This window comes from Antennarius striatus, chromosome 12, assembly GCF_040054535.1.
Source record: "Antennarius striatus isolate MH-2024 chromosome 12, ASM4005453v1, whole genome shotgun sequence".
Lineage (NCBI taxonomy): Eukaryota > Metazoa > Chordata > Actinopteri > Lophiiformes > Antennariidae > Antennarius > Antennarius striatus.
In genome coordinates this window covers 19063830-19087194 of record NC_090787.1, presented here as the reverse complement: position 1 = coordinate 19087194, position 23365 = coordinate 19063830, and the positions used below count along the sequence as shown (strand labels likewise).

General features: G+C 48.6%; 1 protein-coding gene across 2 annotated transcripts in view; it reads left to right on the top strand.

The window, feature by feature from the left end:
- The first annotated feature begins 13844 nt into the window (after positions 1–13844).
- rftn2 (raftlin family member 2) overlaps positions 13845–23365 on the top strand; it is a 35892-nt gene continuing 26371 nt past the window's right edge. For both annotated transcript variants that reach the window (XM_068330148.1, XM_068330147.1), the window contains exons 1-2: positions 13845–14271; positions 20567–20747. In XM_068330148.1, coding sequence (XP_068186249.1) covers positions 14133–14271; positions 20567–20747 — 320 coding nt within the window. In that variant the 5' untranslated portion in view covers positions 13845–14132. The remainder of the gene's footprint in view (positions 14272–20566; positions 20748–23365) is intronic.

Sequence of the window (23365 nt, the reverse complement as noted above, 5' to 3'; positions counted from 1 at the left end):
CTGGACGCCGGGGGCTGTGCCGTCAGAGTGCTCTTCTTCGACTTTTCGAGTGCCTTCAACACCATCCAGCCCCGGCTCCTGCAGGATAAATTGACCTCCATGGCTGTGGACCCCTACCTTGTGAGCTGGATTACGGACTACCTAACGGACAGACCCCAGTACGTCCGTATGGGGGACTGTTTGTCTTCTATGGTGACCAGCAGCACAGGGGCGCCACAGGGGACCGTTCTATCCCCCATTCTCTTCACCCTCTACACATCAGACTTCAAGCACAACTCGGATACATGCCACATACAGAAGTACTCCGATGACACCGTGATAGTGGCATGTATCCGGGAGGATGATGAGGGGGGGTACAGGGCATTGGTGGCTGACTTCGTGGAGTGGTGCCAACAGAACCAGCTCCAGCTCAACGTCTCCAAGACAAAGGAGATGGTTCTGGATTTCCGGTGGGCACCTCCCTCTCCACAGCCGGTGATCATCAAAGGCAGTGAGGTGGAGGTGGTAGAAAACTATAAGTACCTGGGACTGCAGCTAGACAGCAGACTGGACTGGTCACTGAACTCGAACTGTGTGTACAAGAAGGGGCAGAGCAGGATGTACTTCCTAAGGAGGCTGGCCTCCTTCAACATCTGTCCTAAGCTCCTTCTCATGTTCTATCAGTCCGTAGTCTCCAGTGTGCTGTCATACGCCATTGTGTGTTGGGGTGGGGGGGCCAGGAAAAGAGATATGGACCGTCTGAACAGACTCATCCGCAGAGCGGGCTCAGTGGTCGGGCTGAGCCTGGACTCTGTGGATATGCTTCTGGAGAGCAGGACCATGTCTAAAGTTAAGGCTATCATAAACAACACCAGGCACCCCCTACACACCACCTTCTCCCAGCAGAAAAGCACCTTCAGCGGCAGACTGCTGTCACACAGCGCCTCCATAGAGAGGCTGAGGTCCTGCTTCGTCCCCCGTGCCATCAGGGGGTACAATGACTCTCTCAGGAGGAGTGGGGGGGAGGTGGCGAGGTCAGCACGGGGTTGAATGGATTTAATTTAATTTAATTTTATACCGTTTATATTTTAATACTGTAATATTTTTTAAATTTTATACTGTTTATATTTTAATTTTATACTGTTTATATTTTAGTTATAGTTTAGTATATAAGTCCTGTTAGTGCTGCATGTGTCTGTCTGTTAGTGTAGTGTATGTCTTGTGGTATGTCTTGTGATGTCAGTGTTTCTTTTTCTCGTGGTGTTTATCCAATATTATTTGTTATGTAATGCCTGAGCAGTGGATATATACAATTTCCTCCGGGATTAATAAAGTATCTATCTATCTATCTATCTATCTATCTATCTATCTATCTATCTATCTATCTATCTATCTATCTATCTATCTATCTATCTCTCGTGCATTCGCATTTGAAGATGCCTGGCTACACATCATTGCGGATTTTTAATAGGTAGTTAGGTGATACCACACACGTACTCTCTTGGCTGACAGCAGCCGGAAGTGCGCTGTGTTACGTGAGTATATATATATATATATATATATATATATATATATATATATATATATATATATATATATATATATATATATGTATATATTTATTGGCGGTAACCCATTTAAATTTCTCGTTAAACAATAATATTGGACTTTATAACAAACATATGAAACAAATGTATTGATATTATAAACCAAGCGCACCCAACGTAGTCAAAACTCAACATGGTGACGTAATAACTTTGTGTTGGCAAATCATGAATTGCACTGGGAGGGAATTGCGAAGCCATAGTTGAATGTTAGCAGGCTAGAGTTAGGGTTAGGAGAAAGAGAGTTAGCTAATCGTGAGAATGGGAAAGGAGCTAATGTTAAAGGAAAAGTCACCTGTCAAAAGAGCTGGTGGAAAAGAAATTTTAGAGAAGTGATAGTTCTGTTTCCTGACTACATGAACAGAACTGTATGTAGTTACTTAGACCACTTTTGTCAGATGCCCGAGGAGCATTTTGGATACTACGTCTATTGTCCCATTCCAAACGGAAACCATAGCTGGACAGACTGTTGGTGCTAGCCAGTTAGTTTCACTCAGAAATCGTTGCGGTTTTCTGTGTCATTCCTGCTGTTTGGACTCTGCTCAAAAGCATGAAAATTGTTGGAACAGTTATGACACTCTAAAACTATGTTAACTGGGAAGTTCATGTATCGTTAGTGATTGGCAAATGAAGCCCCATGAAGCATTGAAGCTTTTCATCCCAATCGGTTCACTGCGGCTCAAAGCTTCATGCGGCTTCATTGCTCTAGTACCACATCTACTGGATGCTAAAATATCAGTTGGAATGGGTGTGTGGCTTTTTGCAGAAATCCTGTGAATAAAACTGTCAGCAAAATAAGGAAGTATTCAAAACATGTATGTTTTAGTGATGGCAGTACACTGTGTGTGTATGTGTGTGTGTGCGTGCGTGCGTGCGTGCATGTATAAAAAAAAAGACATGAATAATTCCTGTAGAGAAATTACTTTTGTTTGACTCCAATAACTCCAGCGGGGGGGGGGGTCAAACATAAATAGTTAAATAATATATATACATATTAACATCTGCAACATATGAAATTTACATATGCACATATTGTAAACATATTAACATATATCATATTATCAAAATGTACAGTTATATTCACACATCAAAATATACACTACAGGCTGAAGATTACATTGTTCATCCAGAGTTAGAATGTTTTGTTCTTTGAGTTTGGTGAGTTCTTTGAGTTCTCGGAGTTCTTTGAGTTCTTTGAGTGGTCTGCTGGGAGGACTGCTGGTTGTACAGTCTGACAGCCGTTGGCAGGAAGGACCTGCGATAGCGTTCCTTCACGCATCTTGGGTGAAGCAAACTATCGCTGAAGGAGCTCTCCAGTGATCTCAGTGTGCCCTGTAGAGGGTGGGAATGGTTCTTCATCATCGATGACAGCTTGTTTGTCATCCTCCTCTCCACCACCACCCCCACTGAGTCCAGGGAGCATCCTAGGACAGAACCTGCCCTCCTAATCAGCCTGTCCAGTCTCTTCCTGTCAGCCGCAGTGATGCTGCTGCCCCAGCAAACCACCCCATGAAAAATAGCTGAGGCTACAACTGTGTCATAAAAAGTCTTTAGGAGCGGCCCCCGCACTCCAAAAGACCTCAGCCTCGGGAGCAGATAGAGTCTGCTCTGACCCTTTTTGTAGAGGGAGTGAGTGTTGGTACTCCAGTCCAGTTTATTGTTGAGATGAACACCCAGGTACTTGTACGAGGACACCACCTCAATGTCCGTACCCTGGATATTCACCGGTGTAACCGGGCAGAGTGATCGCCTGCGGAAATCCACCACCAGCTCCTTGGTTTTACCCGCATTGATCTGGAGGCGGTTCCGCTGGCACCAGTCCACAAAGTCCTGGGTCAGTTCTCTGTACTCTCTGTCGTCCCCATCGGTGATGAGGCCGACGATTGCAGAGTCATCAGAGAACTTCTGCAGGTGACATGTGGGGGAGTTGTAGGAGAAGTCAGCCGTGTACAGGGTGAACAGGAACGGAGCCAGAACCGTTCCCTGTGGTGCCCCCGTGCTGCAGACAACTGTGTTCGACACACAGTCCCAGGTCTTCTGTAGGCGATTGGTCAAATAGTCCAATAGTCCAGTCCGTGAGGTGGTGGTCCAACCCAGTGATCTCCAGTTTGTCCCTCAACAGTGCCCTTCCTTGAGTGGTCACCTTATCGTGGTGGAGGGGTTTGTGTGTCCCAATGATCCTAGGAGCTAAGTTGTCTGGGGCTTTCTGCCCCTGGTAGGGTCACCCATGGCAAACAGGTCCTAGGTGAGGGACCAGACAAAGTACTGCTCAAAGACCCCTCATGATGATGAAAAACATTGACACACGTTTTCCCTTGCCCGGATGCGGGTCACTGGGGCCCCCCTGTGGAGCCAGGCCTGGAGGTGGGGCTCGAAGGCGAGCGCCTGGTGGCAGGGCCTGCACCCATGGGGCCCGGTCGGGCGCAGCCCGAAAGGACAACGTGGGTCCCTCTTCCCATGGGCTCACCACCTGTGGGAGGGGCCATAGGGGTCGGGTGCATTGTGAGCTGGGCGGTGGCCGAAGGCAGGGACCTTGGCGATCCGATCCCCGGCTACAGAAGCTGGCTCTTGGGACGTGGAATGTCACCTCTCTGGCAGGGAAGGAGCCTGAGCTGGTGTGTGAGGTTGAGAAGTTCCGACTAGATATAGTCAGGCTCACCTCCACACACAGTTTGGGCTCTGGTACCAGTCCTCTCCAGAGGGGTTGGACTCTCTTCCACTCTGGAGTTGCCCATGGTGAGAGACGCCAAGCAGGTGTGGGTATACTTATAGCCCCCCGGCTTGGCGCCTATACATTGGGGTTCACCCCGGTGGACGAGAGGGTAGCCTCCCTCCGCCTTCGGGTGGGGGGCCGGGTCCTGACTGTTGTTTGTGCATATGCACCAAACAGCAGTTCAGAGTACCCACCCTTTTTGGAGTCCTTGGAGGGGGTGCTGGAGAGCGCTCCCACTGGGGACTCCATCGTTCTGCTGGGGGACTTCAATGCTCACGTGGGCAATGACAGTGAGACCTGGAAGGGTGTGATTGGGAGGAACGGCCCCCCCGATCAGAACCCGAGCGGTGTTCAGTTATTGGACTTCTGTGCTTGTCACGGACTGTCCATAACGAACACCATGTTCAGACATAAGGGTGTCCATATGTGCACTTGGCACCAGGACACCCTAGGCCGCAGTTCGATGATCGACTTTGTGGTCGTGTCATCGGACTTGCGGCCGCATGTCTTGGACACTCGGGTGAAGAGAGGGGCGGAGCTGTCAACCGATCACCACCTGGTGGTGTGTTGGCTCCGATGGTGGGGGAAGATGCCGGTCCGACCTGGCAGACCCAAACGTATTGTGAGGGTCTGCTGGGAACGCCTGGCGGAATCCCCTGTCAGAAGGAGTTTCAACTCCCACCTCCGGCAGAACTTCACTCACGTTCCGGGGGAGGCGGGGGACATTGAGTCTGAGTGGACCATGTTCCGCGCCTCCATTGTCGAGGCAGCTGACCGCAGCTGCGGCCGTAAGGTGGTCGGTGCCTGTCGTGGCGGCAACCCCAGAACCCGTTGGTGGACATCAGCGGTAAGGGATGCCGTCAAGCTGAAGAAGGAGTCCTATCGGGCCTTTTTGGCCTGTGGGACTCCTGAAGCAGCTGATAGGTACCGGCAGGCCAAGCGGAATGCGGCTTTGGTGGTTGCTGAGGCAAAAACCCGGGCGTGGGAGGAGTTCGGTGAGGCCTTGGAAGACGACTTCAAGACGGCTTCGAAGAAATTCTGGTCCACCATCAGGCGTCTCGGGAGGGGGAAGCAGTGCAGCATCCACACTGTATATAGTGGGGATGGGGAGCTGCTGACCTCAACTCGGGACGTTGTGACTCGGTGGGGAGAATACTTCGAAGACCTCCTCAATCCCGCAGACACGCCTTCCCATGAGGAAGCAGAGTCTGGGTTCTCTGAGGCGGGCTCTCCTATCTCTGGGGTTGAGGTCACCGAGGTAGTTAAAAAGCTCCTCGGTGGCAGGGCCCCGGGGGTGGATGAGATCCGCCCGGAGTTCCTAAAGGCTCTGGATGTTGTGGGGCTGTCCTGGTTGACACGCCTCTGCAACATCGCGTGGACTTCGGGGACAGTGCCTCTGGATTGGCAGACTGGGGTGGTGGTCCCCCTTTTTAAGAAGGGGGACAGGAGGGTGTGCTCCAACTACAGGGGCATCACACTCCTCAGCCTCCCTGGTAAGGTCTATTCAGGGGTTCTGGAGAGGAGGGTCTGTCGGGAAGTCGAATCTCGGATTCAGGAGGAGCAGTGTGGTTTTCGTCCTGGCCGTGGAACAGAGGACCAGCTCTACACCGTCCGCAGGGTCCTTGAGGGGGCATGGGAGTTCGCCCAACCAGTCTACATGTGTTTTGTGGACTTGGAGAAGGCGTTCGACCGTGTTCCTCAGGGGGTTCTGTGGGGGGTGCTTCGGGAGTATGGGGTACCGGACCCCTTGATAAGGGCTGTTCGATCCCTGTACGACCAATGTCAGAGTTTGGTCCGCATTGCCGGCAGTAAGTCGGATTCGTTTCCAGTGAGGGTTGGACTCCACCAAGGCTGCCCTTTGTCACCAATTCTGTTCATAACTTTTATGGACAGAATTTCTAGGTGCAGCCAAGGCGTTGAGGGTGTCCAGTTTGGTGGCCTCAGTATCGCGTCTCTGCTTTTTGCAGACGACGTGGTGCTGTTGGCTTCATCAAGCCGTGATCTCCAACTCTCACTGGAACGGTTCGCAGCCGAGTGTGAAGCGGTTGGGATGAGAATCAGCACCTCCAAATCTGAGACCATGGTCCTCAGTCGGAAAAGGGTGGAGTGCCCTCTCCAGGTTGGGGATGAGATCCTGCCCCAAGTGGAGGAGTTCAAGTATCTTGGGGTCTCGTTCACGAGTGAGGGTACAATGGAACGGGAGATCGACAGGCGGATCGGTGCAGCGTCTGCAGTGATGCGGACTCTGTATCGGTCCGTCGTGGTGAAGAAGGAGCTGAGCCGAAAGGCAAAGCTCTCGATTTACCGGTCGATCTACGTTCCTGCCCTCACCTATGGTCACGAGCTGTGGGTCGTGACCGAAAGAACGAGATCCCGGATACAAGCGGCCGAAATGAGTTTCCTCCGCAGGGTGTCCGGGCTCTCCCTTAGAGATAGGGTGAGGAGTTCGGTCATCCGGGAGGGACTCAGAGTCGAGCCGCTGCTCCTCCGCATCGAGAGGAGCCAGATGAGGTCGCTCGGGCATCTGGTTAGGATGCCTCCTGGACGCCTCCCTGGTGAGGTGTTCCGGGCACGTCCTACCGGGAGGAGGCCCAGGGGACGACCCAGGACAAGCTGGAGAGACTATGTCTCCCGGCTGGCCTGGGAACGCCTTGGGATTCTCCCGGAGGAGCTGGATGAAGTGGCTAGGGAGAGGGAAGTCTGGGCTTCCCTGCTTAAGCTGCTGCCCCCGCGACCCGACCCCGGATAAGCGGAAGAGAATGGATGGATGGATGGATGGATGGATGATCCTCACAGTGCTCCCAGGCCTTTCCAAGTGGGACAGTGCTCAGTCTAGAAGGAAAATGACGGCGTCATCCACCCTGATGGCAGGCTGGTAAGCGAACTGGAGTGGGTCCAGTGATGGGTTCACCAGGGGGCGGAGATGACAGAGGACCAAACGCTCCAGGGTCTTCATAAGGTGGGACGTTAGTGCCACCGGCCTGTAGCTGTTTCGGTCCTTGGGATGCGGGGTCTTGGGCACGGGAACCAAGCAGGACGTTTTCCACAGCTGTGGAACCCTTCCCAGCTTCAGGCTCATGTTGAACATGTGTCCAACAATCCCACACAGCTGGTCTGCGCAGGATTTCAGGAGCCTGGAGCTGATCCCGTCTGGACCCGCATCCTTCCTCGTCTTTATCCTCCAGAGCTGGTTTCTCACCTGGGACTCAGTGAGGGACAGGGTGGAGCAGGGGGACTGTGTGTTGGGGGGTGTGGGTGAGGGGGGTGGGTTGAAGAGGTGAACTGTAGGGGGTGGCTGTAACAAGCCTGAGCAGTGGGGGTGGCCGTGAGCTGATTGTTGTAGAGCGGGAGGGGGAGGAGATGTGGTGGTGTTGGAGAGGGGTACGGGGGGAGGGGGAGGAGGGAGCTACAGCGTGGAGGGCTGGGCTGGGGGGGGGGGTGGATGCCTGATCGAATCTATTGAAAAATTCATTTAGGTTATCTGCCCACTTCTGGTCCCCAGTGACCTGGCGGTTGGGTCCTTTATGGCCTGAGATGGTCTTCAGGCCCCTCCACACCTCGCTGACGTTGTTCTGCTGCAGCTGGCCCTCCATCTTCCTCCTGTACATGTTCTTCCCCTCTCTGATTTTCCTCCTCAGCTCCCTCTGGACAGCCTTCAGCTCGTCCTTGTTTCCAGACCTAAAGGCCCTTTTCTTCTCCTTAAGAAGGGCCTTAATGTCCGGGGTGATCCAGGGTTTGTTGTTGGGATAACACCGTACAGTCCTGTTGGGTACGGTGTTATCCACACAGAAGTTAATGTAGTCTGTGACGGTGTTTGTGAGACCGTCAATGTCCTCCTCATGAGAATCACAGAATAAATCCCACTCTGTTCTGTGGAAGCAGTCCTTCAAAGCGTCTTCAGCCTCGTCTGACCATCTACTCACAGTGTGGGACACAGCTGGTTGCCTGGTTGCCTGGTTGTGGGACACAGCTGGTTGCCACAGCTGGTTGCCCCCCTCTTCTGCGCATGCGCGAGCAGGCTGCAGTTTCCTCTGCTCAGAGCGAGTTTGTTTGCATAATTTTGCGTTTTTTTCTATGTTTCTGCGTGTATTTTTCTAACGTTAAATTATATAATGTATAGTGATATGCTAGTGTACTCCAGGGAGGAGTTGATGTCCATGAGGGTCAAAGGAGACCCAGCAACACGCGATCTCATCCCCGCTGAGCTCCGACGGAGATATCGCGGCTGCCGAGCGGGTCGAGTTGAAAGGACTAGACTAACGGCTAGAGCCGCTAACCGGAGGAGAGTCAAGCCCTCCGTCCCCTCCGTCATCACGGGGAACGTGAACTCTCTACCCAACAAGGTGGACGAACTGACGGCACTGTGCAGGACTGATCATCGCTACCGGGAGACCAGCTTGTTGGTGTTCTCAGAGACGTGGCTAACTGGCGACGTGCCGGACGCTAACGTCCGACTAACCGGCTTCTCCTCCGTACGAGCGGACCGGGACACGAACACCGCCGGTAAGAAGAAAGGAGGTGGATTAATCATCTACACCAACGATAGATGGTGCCATCCGGGACATGTGACGGTGAAATCAACACTGTGTAACCGCGACCTGGAGCTTACAGCTGTTAGCAGCAGACCCTACTACCTGGCGCGTGAATTCTCACACGTCATTGTCCTCGCGGTCTACATCCCTCCACGGGCGGACCCTGAGACGGCACGAGAGACCATCTGTGGGACCACCTCTGCTCTTCGGACCCGGCACCCGGAGGCGCTCGTCATCATCACCGGTGACTTTAACCACGTCACCCTGGACTCATCTCTCCCCACAATGGTCCAGTGTGTAGACTGTCCCACACGGAAGAACAGAACCATCGATCTGTTCTACGCTAATGCTAAGGAGGCATACACCGCCACCCCCCTCCCTCCACTAGGTAAATCAGACCACAACCTAGTGTACCTACAGCCCACCTACATCCCGCTGGTGAAACGGCTGCCAGCAACAACACGACAGGTCAGGAGGTGGTCCCCGGAAGCAGAGGAGATGCTGAGGAACTGCTTCCAGACCACCGACTGGGATGTTATTGTGGGCTCACATGGGGAAGACATTGAGGGGGCAGCTCAGTGTTTTACAGACTACATAAACTTCTGTGTGGACACCGTGGCCCCTGTCAGGACAATCAGGTGTTACCCCAACAACAAACCATGGGTAACCAAGGAAGTCAAGGCTGTCCTGAACAGGAAGAAGCGGGCGTTCAGGAGCAAGAACGAGGAGGAGATGAGGAAGGCCCAGAAGGAAGTGAGACTCTGCCTGAGGGAGGCCAAGGAGGCATACAGGAGGAAGCTGGAGAAGCAGCTGGGGCGCAACCAAGTGCGGGAGGTCTGGAATGGGATGAGAACCATCACCGGACACGGGAAAGGGCGCAGCACTGTGGAGGGGAATATTGAATGAGCGAATGAATTTAACAGCTTTTTCAATCGATTCAGCTCCCCCACCACTCCCGGCTCCTCGTCCCAGGCCTCTCCTGGCCTACAGACCTCTCCTGGCCTACAGGCCTCTCCTGGCCCTACAGACCGCTCCACTGATGCTCCCTCCTCCTGTGCTTCCTCTCCTTCCACCCCTGCCACTTCTCCCGAGCCCACTCCAAGAACTGCGAAGCTCAACGGCCCCATCTCAACCACTGGACTTCCAATCTCGCCACAACCTCCTGCTCCCACCACGACCAAGACCATCATCACTGCAGACCTGGTGACGACAACGCTGAGGAGGCTCCGTCCCTACAAGGCGGCTGGACCAGATAAGGTCTCCCCAAGACTCCTCCGAGCCTGTGCTTCGGAACTAGGGGACCCCCTGCAACAATTGTTCAACCTCAGTCTGCGGCTGGGGAGGGTCCCGTCACTGTGGAAGACCTCCTGCATTGTGCCTGTACCCAAGAAAGGACGCCCTACTGAGCTCAACGACCACCGACCGGTCGCTCTTACCTCCCACGTAATGAAGACCCTAGAGCGACTGGTCCTGGAGCTCATGCGTCCACAGGTGCAGGGTGCTATGGACCCTCTCCAGTTTGCCTATCAGGCCAAGGTTGGGGTTGACGATGCTGTCATGTACCTCCTCCACCGCACACTCTCCTACCTGGATGCCGGGGGCTGTGCCGTCAGAGTGCTCTTCTTCGACTTTTCGAGTGCCTTCAACACCATCCAGCCCCAGCTCCTGCAGGATAAACTGACCTCCATGGCTGTGGACCCCTACCTCGTGAGCTGGATTACGGACTACCTAACGGACAGACCCCAGTACGTCCGTATGGGGGACTGTTTGTCTTCTATGGTGACCAGCAGCACGGGGGCGCCACAGGGGACCGTTCTGTCCCCCATTCTCTTCACCCTCTACACATCAGACTTCAAGCACAACTCGGATACATGCCACATACAGAAGTACTCCGATGACACCGCGATAGTGGCATGTATCCGGGAGGGTGATGAGGGGGGGTACAGGGCATTGGTGGCTGACTTCGTGGAGTGGTGCCAACAGAACCAGCTCCAGCTCAACGTCTCCAAGACAAAGGAGATGGTTCTGGATTTCCGGCGGGCACCTCCCTCTCCACAGCCGGTGATCATCAAAGGCAGTGAGGTGGAGGTGGTAGAAAACTATAAGTACCTGGGACTGCAGCTAGACAGCAGACTGGACTGGTCACTCAACTCCAACTGTGTGTACAAGAAGGGGCAGAGCAGGATGTACTTCCTAAGGAGGCTGGCCTCCTTCAACATCTGTCCTAAGCTCCTTTTCATGTTCTATCAGTCCGTAGTCTCCAGTGTGCTGTCATACGCCATTGTGTGTTGGGGTGGGGGGGCCAGGAAAAGAGATATGGACCGTCTGAACAGACTCATCCGCAGAGCAGGCTCAGTGGTCGGGCTGAGCCTGGACTCTGTGGATACGCTTCTGGAGAGCAGGACCATGTCTAAAATTAAGGCCATCATGAACAACACCAGGCACCCCCTACACACCACCTTCTCCCAGCAGAGAAGCACCTTCAGTGGCAGACTGCTGTCACACAGCGCCTCCACAGAGAGGCTGAGGTCCTCCTTCGTGCCCCGTGCCATCAGGGGGTACAATGACTCTCTCAGGAGGAGCGGGGGGGAGGTGGCGAGGTTAGCACGGGGTTGAATATGGATTTAATTTAATTTTAATTTAATTTAATTTTATACTGTTGTATATATATATATATATATATAATTTATTATTTTATTTTTTTATACTGTTTTATATTTTAATTCAATTTTATACTGTTTAGATTTTATTTTATACTGTTTATATTTTAATACTGTAATATTTTTAAATTTTATACTGTTTATATTTTAGTTATAGTTTAGTATATAAGTCCTGTTAGTGCTGCATGTGTCTGTCTGTTAGTGTAATGTATGTCTTGTGGTATGTCCTGTGATGTCAATGTTTCCTTTTCTCCTGGTATTTATCCAGTATTATTTGTTATTTAATGCCTGAGCAGTGGATATATGCAATTTCCTCCGGGATTAATAAAGTATCTATCTATCTATCTATCTATCTATCTATCTATCTATCTATCTATCTATCTATCTATCTATCTATCTATCTATCTATCTATCTATCTTTCCACAAGAGGCTTGTAGGTGGGCAGGAGATGAACCAGGTTGTGGTCTGCTCTTCCCAGGGGGGGAGGGGTGATGATATGTATGCCTCCTTGGTGTTGGCATAGCACAGATCCAGTATTTTACTGTCTCTGGTGAAACAATTAAAATACTGGGTGAAGGTGGGCAGAGTGGAGGACGGGGGGGGGAGTGATGAAAGTCTCCAGAGATGAGGATGAGGGCCTGTGGGTGCTGTGTCTGCAGCCTGCTCGTTAGGGAGTGGAGGACGTCGCAGGCCGCATCCGCGTTGGCGGAGGGGGGGACATACGCAGCTACCACAATGGCGTGTGAGAACTCCCGCGGCAGATAGTACGGCCGCACGCCGACCGCCAACAGTTCAATGTCCCGGCAGCAGTGCCACTCCTTCACAGTGATGTGAACTCTGTGTACTCTCCTACCTGACTGTGACACCACCATCCTATGCTGTTTGGCTACACTCTCGTCTACCACTACTTTGCAGTCTCTGATCTCCTTCAGATTACACCGTCTACACAAGATGTAGTCTACCAGTGTGCTCCTACCACCTCTCTTATAGGTCACCCTATGTTCCTTCCTCTTCTGGAAGAAAGTATTCACTATAGCCATTTCCATCCTTTTTGCAAAGTCAACTACCATCTGTCCTTCTGCGTTCCTCTCCTGGATACCAAACCTGCCCATCACCTCCTCATCACCTCTGTTACCTGCACCAACATGTCCATTAAAGTCTGCACCAATGACAACTCTCTCACTTCTAGGTATGCTCTGCATCACTTCATCAAAGTCCAGCCAGAATTTCTCCTTCTCCTCCAGCTCACATCGTACCTGTGGAGCACACCCACTAACAACATTGAACATCACACTTTCTATTTCTAGCTTTAGACTCATCACTCTATCCGACACTCTTTTTACCTCCAGGACATTCCTAACAAACTCCTCCTTCAAGATAACTCCTACTCCATTTCTCTTCCTATCTACACCATGATAGAACAACTTGAACCCTGCTCCTAAAATTCTAGCCTTCCTACCTTTCCACCTGGTCTCCTGGACACACAGTATGTCTACCTTCCTCCTCTGCATCATGTCAACCAACTCTCTACCTTTTCCTGTCATAGTTCCAATATTCAACGTCCCTACCCTCAGTCCTATACTCTTGGCGCTCCTCTTCTCTCTCTTCGTGCGAATACACTTTCCTCCTCTCCTTCTTCGACCAACAGTGGTCCAATTTCCACCGATGCCCTGTGGGTCAACAGCGCCGATGGCGGTCGTTGTTAACCTGGGCCTCGACCGATCTGGTATGGAAGTCATAGGTTTGATTCGCATCTTTGATTTGACGAAAGTTTTACGCCGGATGCCCTTCCTGATACAACCCTCTGTATTTATCTGGGCTTGGGACCGGCACAGTAACACACTGGCTTGTGTCCTCTTGCGGCTACATTATATATAAATATACAGTATATATACACAGTATATATACAGTGTACGTATGTATGATAGCGTGAGACTTTTTCAAGTGAGCTTATTCAAATATATGAATGAAACTACTTGACTGGTTCGGTTGGTAAATGAACCACTTTACTGTTTCAGCTGGTGAGTGAACCACTAAACTGGTTCAGTGAGTGAATAAACCACTAAACCTGTTCAGTGAGTGAATAAACCACTAAACCTGTTCAGTGAGTGAATAAACCACTAAACTGGTTGACATTGGAGGACGGGGAAAGTTGACGTTGGTATCCTATTTGGAAGTTGGAAGGGAGTTGACGTCAGCATCATATTTTGAGGTTCGGAAGGAGTTGACGTCAGTATCTTATTTTGAAGTTTGGAGGAAGTTGACGTCGGTGTCTTATTTTGAAGTTTGGAGGAAGTCGGCTCGTCCTCAATAGCTTGACTGTCGGGAAAAGTTTTTTCCAGGGGAGCTCCTCCTCTCCATGCGCCCGACCTGTAGTCACACCAGCGGGACACTTCCCTGCGAAAAGCGGCCGCTGATCGATCCTTCACGCTGTTCTTCTCGATGTTTGCTGCTTTGGTTGTTCTGTAATCTTTTCTGTGCCGTTACTCGTCTAAGAGGACTAACTGGAAGCCGGTGGGAGGATGGAGCGGTCCCGTTAGAGTTGAGGCCACTGAAGAAGCTCCATCTGTCGTTGCGCGGCCAGTTGCTCGGTCCCCTCTAGTGATCTCAGCTGACGGAGCGGCTGTCCCTGGACTGGAGGCCATGGGTTGCGGGTTGAGGAAACTGGAAGACCCAGAGGACAGCAGCCCCGGGAAGATTTACTCCACGTTGAAGAGACCGCAAGTGGAGACCAAAACGGACACGGTGTTCGAGTACGTGCTGCTGGACTTCAGCCTGGAAGGTAGCGGCTCGTTATCGAGGGCTAATCGTTATTGTCCACGTACTGAAATGATTGGTTGATTGACCGCTCACAAAAAGATCTTAGTTTTTTACTCACCCATCAAAATATGGCACGGGATTGTTCATGTTTTATGTCTTCAAACATAAGAATTAATGCAAAATTTGAGACATGGAAACGGTTCCTAAATTTAATCATTTGACATAAAACTATTTAATAATTGTTCAATGTTTTTAATTCATCCACTAAGAAAGTGTCAAGTGTTCAGTTAAAAATCAGAACAGGCTTTACATTTTAAAATCCAATCATTCATTCAGAAAATGATCAACATGATGAAAATGGTCCTTCGTTAGTTCTACGCTATCCATTGATGTCTCTTCACTCCATTTCCTAAAGTTACGAAGTAGTTCAGTTCGTTCAGTTTGAACGAACCGAACCATACAGTGAGAACTTAGATCCTTAAGGATCTCAACACCTGTGAGGCCTTCGTCTGACTTAGACTGGCTGAGTTGATTAACTTAAACTAGTTCATTTTTGCCCATTAAATCCATTAATCAGGCAATATATTCAAATGTTATCTCTAGCCTAATTTGCACACAGATCATGTGATTCAGTTAAGTCTCGCCTCTTCGCTGACTTTGTTTACACTGAACAAGTCACAAATGATTGGTTCTTGTCTCCAGTCACTGTTTCAGAGTACATCAGGGACTGCCCCCTGTATGAACGACAGAAGTTTTTCCTATCAGGCACCGGCCGACTCTTGCCGTGACAGTAGCTAACCATCTACAGGGAATCATGGGTTCTGTTCCCAGACAGGCTAAGAAACACTGTACTCAGATCCACTGAGCACCCCGGACGCCGTACTTCCATCTTTGTCCACAAGTTGTTTTCCCATTGTTTACATTAATTTACATCAAACAGGCAAAAACAGATCTGGATTTCCATGACAAGAGTCTTCACCATCACAACACAGCCTTCTCTGGCCTGGGCTTGTGTTTCTGGGACACATGCAAAGATCCTCTGTCACACATACACATACACACACACACACACACACACACACACACACACATGCCATCCTCTGTCTATGCTGAATTGCCCTACAGCTTGGCCTGGTTTTCCTGGGTAGAGGCTGAATGGGGCTGGAGCCTAAGGCAGCACGGCTGGAAGGTGGACATGGGATTGCGTGGCCTGCAAAGCTTTATCAGTATTGATCTGTTAAATGCTCGTTGGGGTCCTTAAAGCTCAGCCCAGCAGCCTGTTAGTAGGTTGAAAAGGTCTCTCTTTGCTCCGAGCCTGTCTGCCTCACTGGCTCCCAGACTGAGGGCCTCGACCCACCGCTGAAAGGGCGTGGCGTGCAAGAATAAAACATGAACTGAAATGACATTAAATGGACATCAGGCGGAGCTGAATGCTTTTATCGGACTGGCCTGTTTGCAATGCTGACAGAACACTTGCTAAAAACACAAACGTTTTTCTTTGTACAGTAGTCCCTCGTTACTCGTAGATAATGTATTCCAGGACCACCCTGGAATACATTATTTTATTACTTACGGTAATTGAAACATATATGAACCCTCCCCACACTGATATCAAACCACCTTAAATCTGTATTACCTTTCCCCACGCTTTAAAACACTTTTGTATTAAAGAAAAGTGTTTCTTTAACACCTGGAAGTGTGCTGCGTTCCATGAGTCTTGGAATGCAGTACACACACGGATGCTGTCAGCCCATACCATGCGCGTATGGTATCACGTGACTACCTACTAAAAATCCGCGATGTAGTTAAGTCCAAAAGCTGTTTAAGTCAATCCACTGGACGTTAAGAAAGTTTTGAAGACGTTTCTTCTCTCATCCAAGAGACTTCAGTTGTCCACTGAAGAAGTCTCTTGGATGAGAGACGAAACGTCTTCAAAACTTTCTTAACGTCCAGTGAATTGACTTAAACAGCTTTTGGATAACCATGACCTGGATGACTGAGAACCGACACAGACAGATGTAGTGAAGCCATGCATCTTGAAATGCGAACAAACGAGGGATTACTGTGTTTTAAAAAGTGCTGCTTTTATATTACAGGATTTGGAAGAAGATCCTCATGCACACATTGAAGCCAGCCTACATGCTGCTGGAGCGTTAGTGAAGCCAGCCTACATGCTGCTGGAGCATTAGTGAAGCCAGCCTACATGCTGCTTGAGCATTAGGGAAGCCAGCCTACATGATGCAGGAGCGTTAGTGAAGCCTACATGATGCTGAAGCGTTAGTGAAGCCTACATGATGCTGGAGCGTTATTGAAGCCAGCCTACATGCTGCTGGAGCATTAGTGAAGCCAGCCTACATGCTGCTTGAGCATTAGGGAAGCCAGCCTACATGATGCAGGAGCGTTAGTGAAGCCTACATGATGCTGAAGCGTTAGTGAAGCCTACGTGATGCTGGAGCGTTAGTGAAGCCTACATGATGCTGGAGCCATTAGTGAAGCCTACATGATGCTGAAGCGTTAGTGAAGCCTACATGATGCTGGAGCGTTAGTGAAGCCTACAGGCTGCTGGAGCGTTAGTGAAGCCTACAGGCTGCTGGAGCATTAGTGAATGTTGGACTGTTCTTGTGTTCTTGTTCGGTCCTCATCTGCTCTTGAACCTGAACTCACTCGGTGTGAGTCAGTAACGTGCTGCTGTGAACACAACCAAACCCTGATCCAGAGTCCTGGGCCCTGTCTTGTATGACGGTGATGTAATCAAATATTTAGGATGAAGTGAGGACTGGATGAATCACTGGAGGATACAGACGTTCAGGGATGGAGATGAGTTCACCTGTGATAATTCGTAGATTTTACTGATTGAAGGAATGAAGGAAATTCAGCTAAACAAATCCCCTCATTATCTGGTTCTGGTTAAAGTGTGCCTCTCATGTTTTTGTGCTACTGTTCCAGAGATGAGTGCCATTATCTATAATCTGTCTAATCTGTCAGTCTAATGGCTGGTAGTGGATTATCCCCGGTGAAAGCGGCTCAGATCATCACTGTGTTTAGAGGAGCTTTGAAGGGTGTCCGTCTGTCCTCTGCTGGACACTGTACCACACTGACGGTCTCAGCAGCAATAACACAAGCTGCCAGTAGGTTAGCTTCACATGCAGGTTAGCTGCCAGCAGGTTAGCTTCACACGTAGGTTAGCTTCACACATAGGTTAGCTGCCAGTAGGTTAGCTGCCAGCAGGTTAGCTTCACACGTAGGTTACATGCCAGTAGGTGAGCTGCCACGAGGTTAACTTCACACATACGGTTGGTACGGAAAGTATTCAGACACCTTTAAATTTTTCACCCTTTGTTTCATTGCAGCCATTTGCTAAAATCAAAATAGTTCATTTTATTTTTCATTAATGTACAGTCAGCACCCCATCTTGACAGAAAAAAAAAACAGAAATGTAGAAAGTTTTACAAATTTATTAAAAAAGAAAAACTGAAATATCACATGGTCTTAAGTATTCAGACCCTTTGCTCAGCATTGAGTAGAAGCACCGTTTTGATCCAGTACAGCCATGAGTCTTCTTGTGAATGATGCAACAAATTTTTCACACCTGTATTGGGGATCCTCTCCAGTTCCATCAGGTTGGATGCTGAATGTTGGTGGACAACCATTTTCAGGTCTCTCCAGAGATGCTCAATTGGGTTTAGGTCAGGGGATCTGTCTGGGCCAGTCAAGAATGGTCACAGAGTTGTTCAGAAGCCACTCCTTTGTTTTTTTAGCTGTGTGCTTAGGGTCATTGTCTTCTTGGAAAGTGAACCTTCGGCCCAGGCTGAGGTCCTGAGCACTCTGGAAGAGGTTTTTTTTCAGGATATCTCTGTACTTTGCTGCATTCATCTTAGCTGTGATTACGTCATGCGTTCCCTGCGACATTGTGTCGATCAGCTACTGCAAGTTTTTTTTCCATCTAGTGATGCCTTATTTATTCATTGTGATTTTGTGTTGATGATGGTGGGACCTGAACGCTGGGCAAAGCCTTCTCCAGCACATCCAAAAGTTCTCATTGTTTTTCACGTCTGGACTTTGGTGGCCAGTCCATGTGTGAAGATGATTGGAACTTGGCCGTGTCATCAGGAAGAAACAATCCATCGATTCAGTAGGTCTGGTTGTCTTCTCTATGGTCCTGCGATAAATTGGTGACTTGTCTAGGGTGTAGTCAGCTGAGATTGGCTCCAGCGTAAACCACGACCCAGATTTAGATGAGCGGTTGCAGACCCGATGTTTACTGATTGTCATGTCTTCAAGAAAGTGAATGAAGTAAGGAATAGAGAGATAACTAGTTAGACCTGCCTACAGGTTGAAGGTTATGAGGTCGAGGCTTAGAATAAATGCAGACGTTTGTCTACTTCTGTTGTTTCCTGTGCTTTTTGGTTGGTGCTGTTCACACCTCCAGCTCTCATTGACACATGGCTCATAAAACTCATCCTGTCACCGTTAGCCTGGAGACGCTCCTCCTCCCTCCCTTCTCCCCCTCTTCCTCCTTCCTCCTCCCTCCACCTCCTCTTCTTCCTACTTCTCCTCCCTCCCCGTCCTCCTCCCTCCCACTCCCCAGATTCAGTGTTTTCAGTGTGGGCCCCCAGACTCTGGTCCTCCAGACTATGTGTCCTAACAGCCCAGTGAAGAATCTCCATTGTGGTGAATTTAAATTCACTAGAGGTGTCAGAGGTTTTAGGCTCAGGAATGCTGGTCATGTTGGCCCGCCCCCCCCCCCTTTTTTTTAGGGGTCTCATTGAGCCTCTGGAGGGGCCGTCCCATAAAGCCCCATCCACACGTAGCCGCCGGATCTTTTTGAAAACGCATCTTTTTTCCTCCGGTTGGGCCTTTCGTACACATGGCAACACATATATACTGAAAACGTACAGTAGGTTTTTGAAAATGCCGGCTGAAGTGAAGTTTTTTGAAAACGCTGTGTATGTATATGTGTTGTCGTGTGGATGCTGTAACCGGAGATTTTTCTGTCTCCCTGCGATGAAAACTGCCCTGACCTCGTGTGTGTGACCCGTGTTCACACATACAGGGTGGACGTCTTTAAAACCGTGTTGACGGAAAAAATCGTTCAGTCTTTTTAGACATCTTGTTGTTTCAAGCCCAAGTGCTGCTGCTGCTGCACATTTAGCACAGACAAAAGTCGTCTATTTTGGGTCACACTGCTGGCTGGTGGGAGAACTCTGTGATGGAGGTTGTCCTTGAGGAGGAAAGGCGTGAATTTCCACATGTCCTGGTCTTCTCTTCTGTCGTTAACGGGGTTGTTACGTAGTTGTTCTGCTTATAAACGTGTTGACAAATGCATTTATGCAGTTACATGTGGACGGAGTTTTTATTTAAAACAATGTCGTGTGGAGTGAAAAAAGATGCGTTTTCAAAAAGATCCGGCTATGTGAGAACAGGGCCTAAGAAAGGCAGACAGCCCATGACTGGAGAGGTCAGCTGATCTCTAGGAGTTAGATGGTGAGGGGGGTTCCATTGAGGATTGCTGCGTGTCACACAGACACACACGCACACACACACGCACACACACCTCCCTAGTCGTTAACTGGTTCCAGGAGATGTGACGTTAATTGAATGAACTTGTCTTCAGACTAAACTGTAGATAACCATTCCCAGTTCTGTTCTGAACTTTATTCATGAATTTATTTTAATATTTGGTTAATATGAATCTAATATGTTCTATGTTTTTATTCTGATTTATTGTTAACTAACATGACATTCTGTGCTTTAACGGTTTACTAGTGATTGTGGGATTGCAGTATTTGTGGTGGGCAGACGTAAAGTGGAGTAAAACGATGTTTTTGTTTTCTTCAAAACTGGTTACGTGTTTCCTGGAACAACACGTAACCATCAGTGAATGAAGCATGACTGACCGTCTAAATCAGGATCTAGTTTCTGCGATGTCTGAGATGAGGTCTCCTCAGAACCATTGTCTTGGGGACAGAAAGTGACTCACATGGTCACTCTGACAACCACACCAAGAGCAGAGACACCCGGTTTAGCACAAAGACGGGTGTGTGACGTCCACGCTGCTGATTAGCTGCACTGCTAAACTTGTTTGCTATCCTATTGTTCAGAAGCCATCACAAGAGCCAGAACCTTTTAGAGCTACAACTTCTGACCCACATTTTTATCGATGAATCATTTTCTAAGAACGCATGCAGTCCAGGAGTCGTTCCTGCTGTTCCTCTCCCCTCCGCAGCGATGCCCGTGTTCCACAGCTGAAGGGCCTGAGGGCTGGCTGTCTCTTCTGATCTGACGTTCCGCTCACCGGTCTTCTCTCTGTCCTACAGGTAGTCGTCCTACGGTGCAGTATGTGTCCTCACTGTCGGAGCTGCCCAAGGCCCTGCAGCCCTACTACACTCAAGGCTATGTCCTGTCCGCCCTGCACCCCATCATCCTGTCTGTGGGCCGAACCCGGTCGCTGCCCTTTTGCCTCCTGTACCGGGCCATCCTGGCCCGACCCAGACCCAGGTGCATTGATCTGAACTTTGTTCATAATACAGTAGAACCTCTGATAATATTGCTGTAGGACCTCTCATAGCAATACAGTAGAACCTCAGATAAAAATACAGGAGAAACTCAAGAACCTCACATATTACAGTTCAACCAGTAGCCTTCATCACTGTGGGACTAGAATGCACAGGTCACAGTGACCTTGAGAACAGGATAACCGTATTGTTTAATCGATGAATGACAAAAAAATACTGCAGCAGAACCTCAGATAATAATATAGTAGAACCTCAAGAACCTTGGTTAATAATGCAGGAGAACCTAATGATACAGTCGAACCCCAAATAATAATACTGTAGAACCTCAGATATTAATACAGTAGAACCTCAGATAATAATACAGTAGAACCTCAGATATTAATACAGTAGAACCTCAGATAATAATAGAGTAGAACCTCAGATTATTATATACCAATGATATTTATACAGTAGTACCTCAGATAATAATACAGTAGAACCTCCAATAATAATACAGAAGAACCTCAGATAATACTACAGTAAGACATCAGATGATAATGCAGTCGAATATCAGATAATAATATAGTAAAACGTCTGTGTAGGTTCTCAGTTATCCAGGTCACGGTTATTCAGGTCATGGTCAGTTCTGAACTGAAGAAGTCTCTTGGATGAGAGAAAAAACGCCTTCAAGAACTTTCTTAAAGTCCAGTGGATTGATCTAAACAGCTTTGGATAATATAGTAGAACCTCGGATAATATTACAGTAGGACTTCAGATAATAATACAATAGAACCTGAGATAGTAATACAGGAAAAACGCAAGAGCATTTATATATATATATATATATATATATATATATATATATATATATATATATGTGTGTGTGTGTGTGTATATGTGTATATATATATAACATGTATATATATGTGTGTGTGTGTATGTGTATATACAGTATATGTATATATATGTGTGTGTATATATATGTATATATATACTGTATGTATATACTGTATGTATATATACTGTGTATATATATACAGTACAGACTAAAAGTTTGGACACACCTTCCCATTCAATGAGTTTCCTTTCTTTTCATGACTATTTACATTGTAGATTCACACTGAAGGCATCAAAACTATGAATTAACACAGGTGGAAATATGTACTTAACAAAAAAGTGTAAAACAACTGAAAATACACCTTATATTCTAGTTTCTTCTAAGTAGCCACCTTTTGCTCTGCTTACTGCTTTGCACACACTCTGCTTTCTCTTGATGAGCTTCAAGAGGTAGTCACCTGAAATTGTTTCCACTTCACAGGTGTGCCCTGTCAGGTGTAATAAGTGGGATTTCTTGCCTTATAAATGGGGTTTGGACCAGTGCAGAATTCAGGTGGATACATGGCTGATAGTCCTACTGAATAATCTGTTAGAATATGTATTATGGCAAGAAAAAAGCAGCTAAGTAAAGAAAAACGAGTGGCCATCATCACTTAAGAAATGAAGGTCAGTCAGTCTGAAAAATTGGGAAAACTTTGAAAGTGTCCCCAAGTGCAGTCGCAAAAACCGTCAGGTGCTTCCAAGAAAGTGGCTCACGTGAGGACTGCCCCAGGAAAGGAAGACCAAGAGTCACCTCTGCTGCGGAGGATAAGTTCACCCGAGTCACCAGCCTCAGAAATCGCAGGTTAACAGCAGCTCAGATTAGAGACCAGGTCAATGCCACACAGAGTTCTAGCAGCAGACACATCTCTAGAACAACTGTTAAGAGGAGACTGTGTGAATCAGGCCTTCATGGTAGAATAGCTGCTAGGAAACCACTGCTAAGGACAGGCAACAAGCAGAAGATCCTTGTTTGGGATAAAGAACACAAGGAATGGACATTAGACCGGTGGAAATCTGGTTTGGTCTGATGAGTCCAAATTTGAGATCTTTGGGTCCAACCACCGTGTCTTTGTGCGACGCAGAAAAGGTGAACGGATGGACTCTACATGCCTGGTTCCCACCGTGAAGCATGGTGTGATGGTGTGGGGGTGCTTACTGGTGACACTGTTGGGTATTTGTTCAAAACGGAGGGCATACTGAACCAGCATGGCTACCACAGCATCTTACAGTGGCATGCTATTCCATCCGGTTTGCATTTAGTTGGACCATCATTTATTTTTCAACAGGACAATGACCCCAAACACACCTCCAGGTTGTGTAAGGGCTATTTGACCAAGAAGGAGAGTGATGGGGTGCTGCGCCAGATGACCTGGCCTCCACAGTCACCAGACCTGAACCCAATCGAGATGGTTTGGGGTGAGCTGGACTGCAGAGTGAAGGCAAAGGGGCCAACAAATGCTAAGCATCTCTGGGAACCCCTTCAGGACTGTTGGAAGACCATTTCCGGGGACTACCTCTTGAAGTTCATCAAGAGAATGCCAAGAGTGTGCGAAGCAGTAATCAGAGCAAAAGGTGGCTACTTTGAAGAACCTAAAATATAAGACATATTTTCTGTTGTTTCACACTTTTTCTGTTAAGTATATAGTTCCACATGTGTTAATTCATAGTTTTGATGCCTTCAGTGTGAATCTATAATTTCCAGTCATGAAAATAAAGAAAACTCTTTGAATGAGAAGGCGTGTC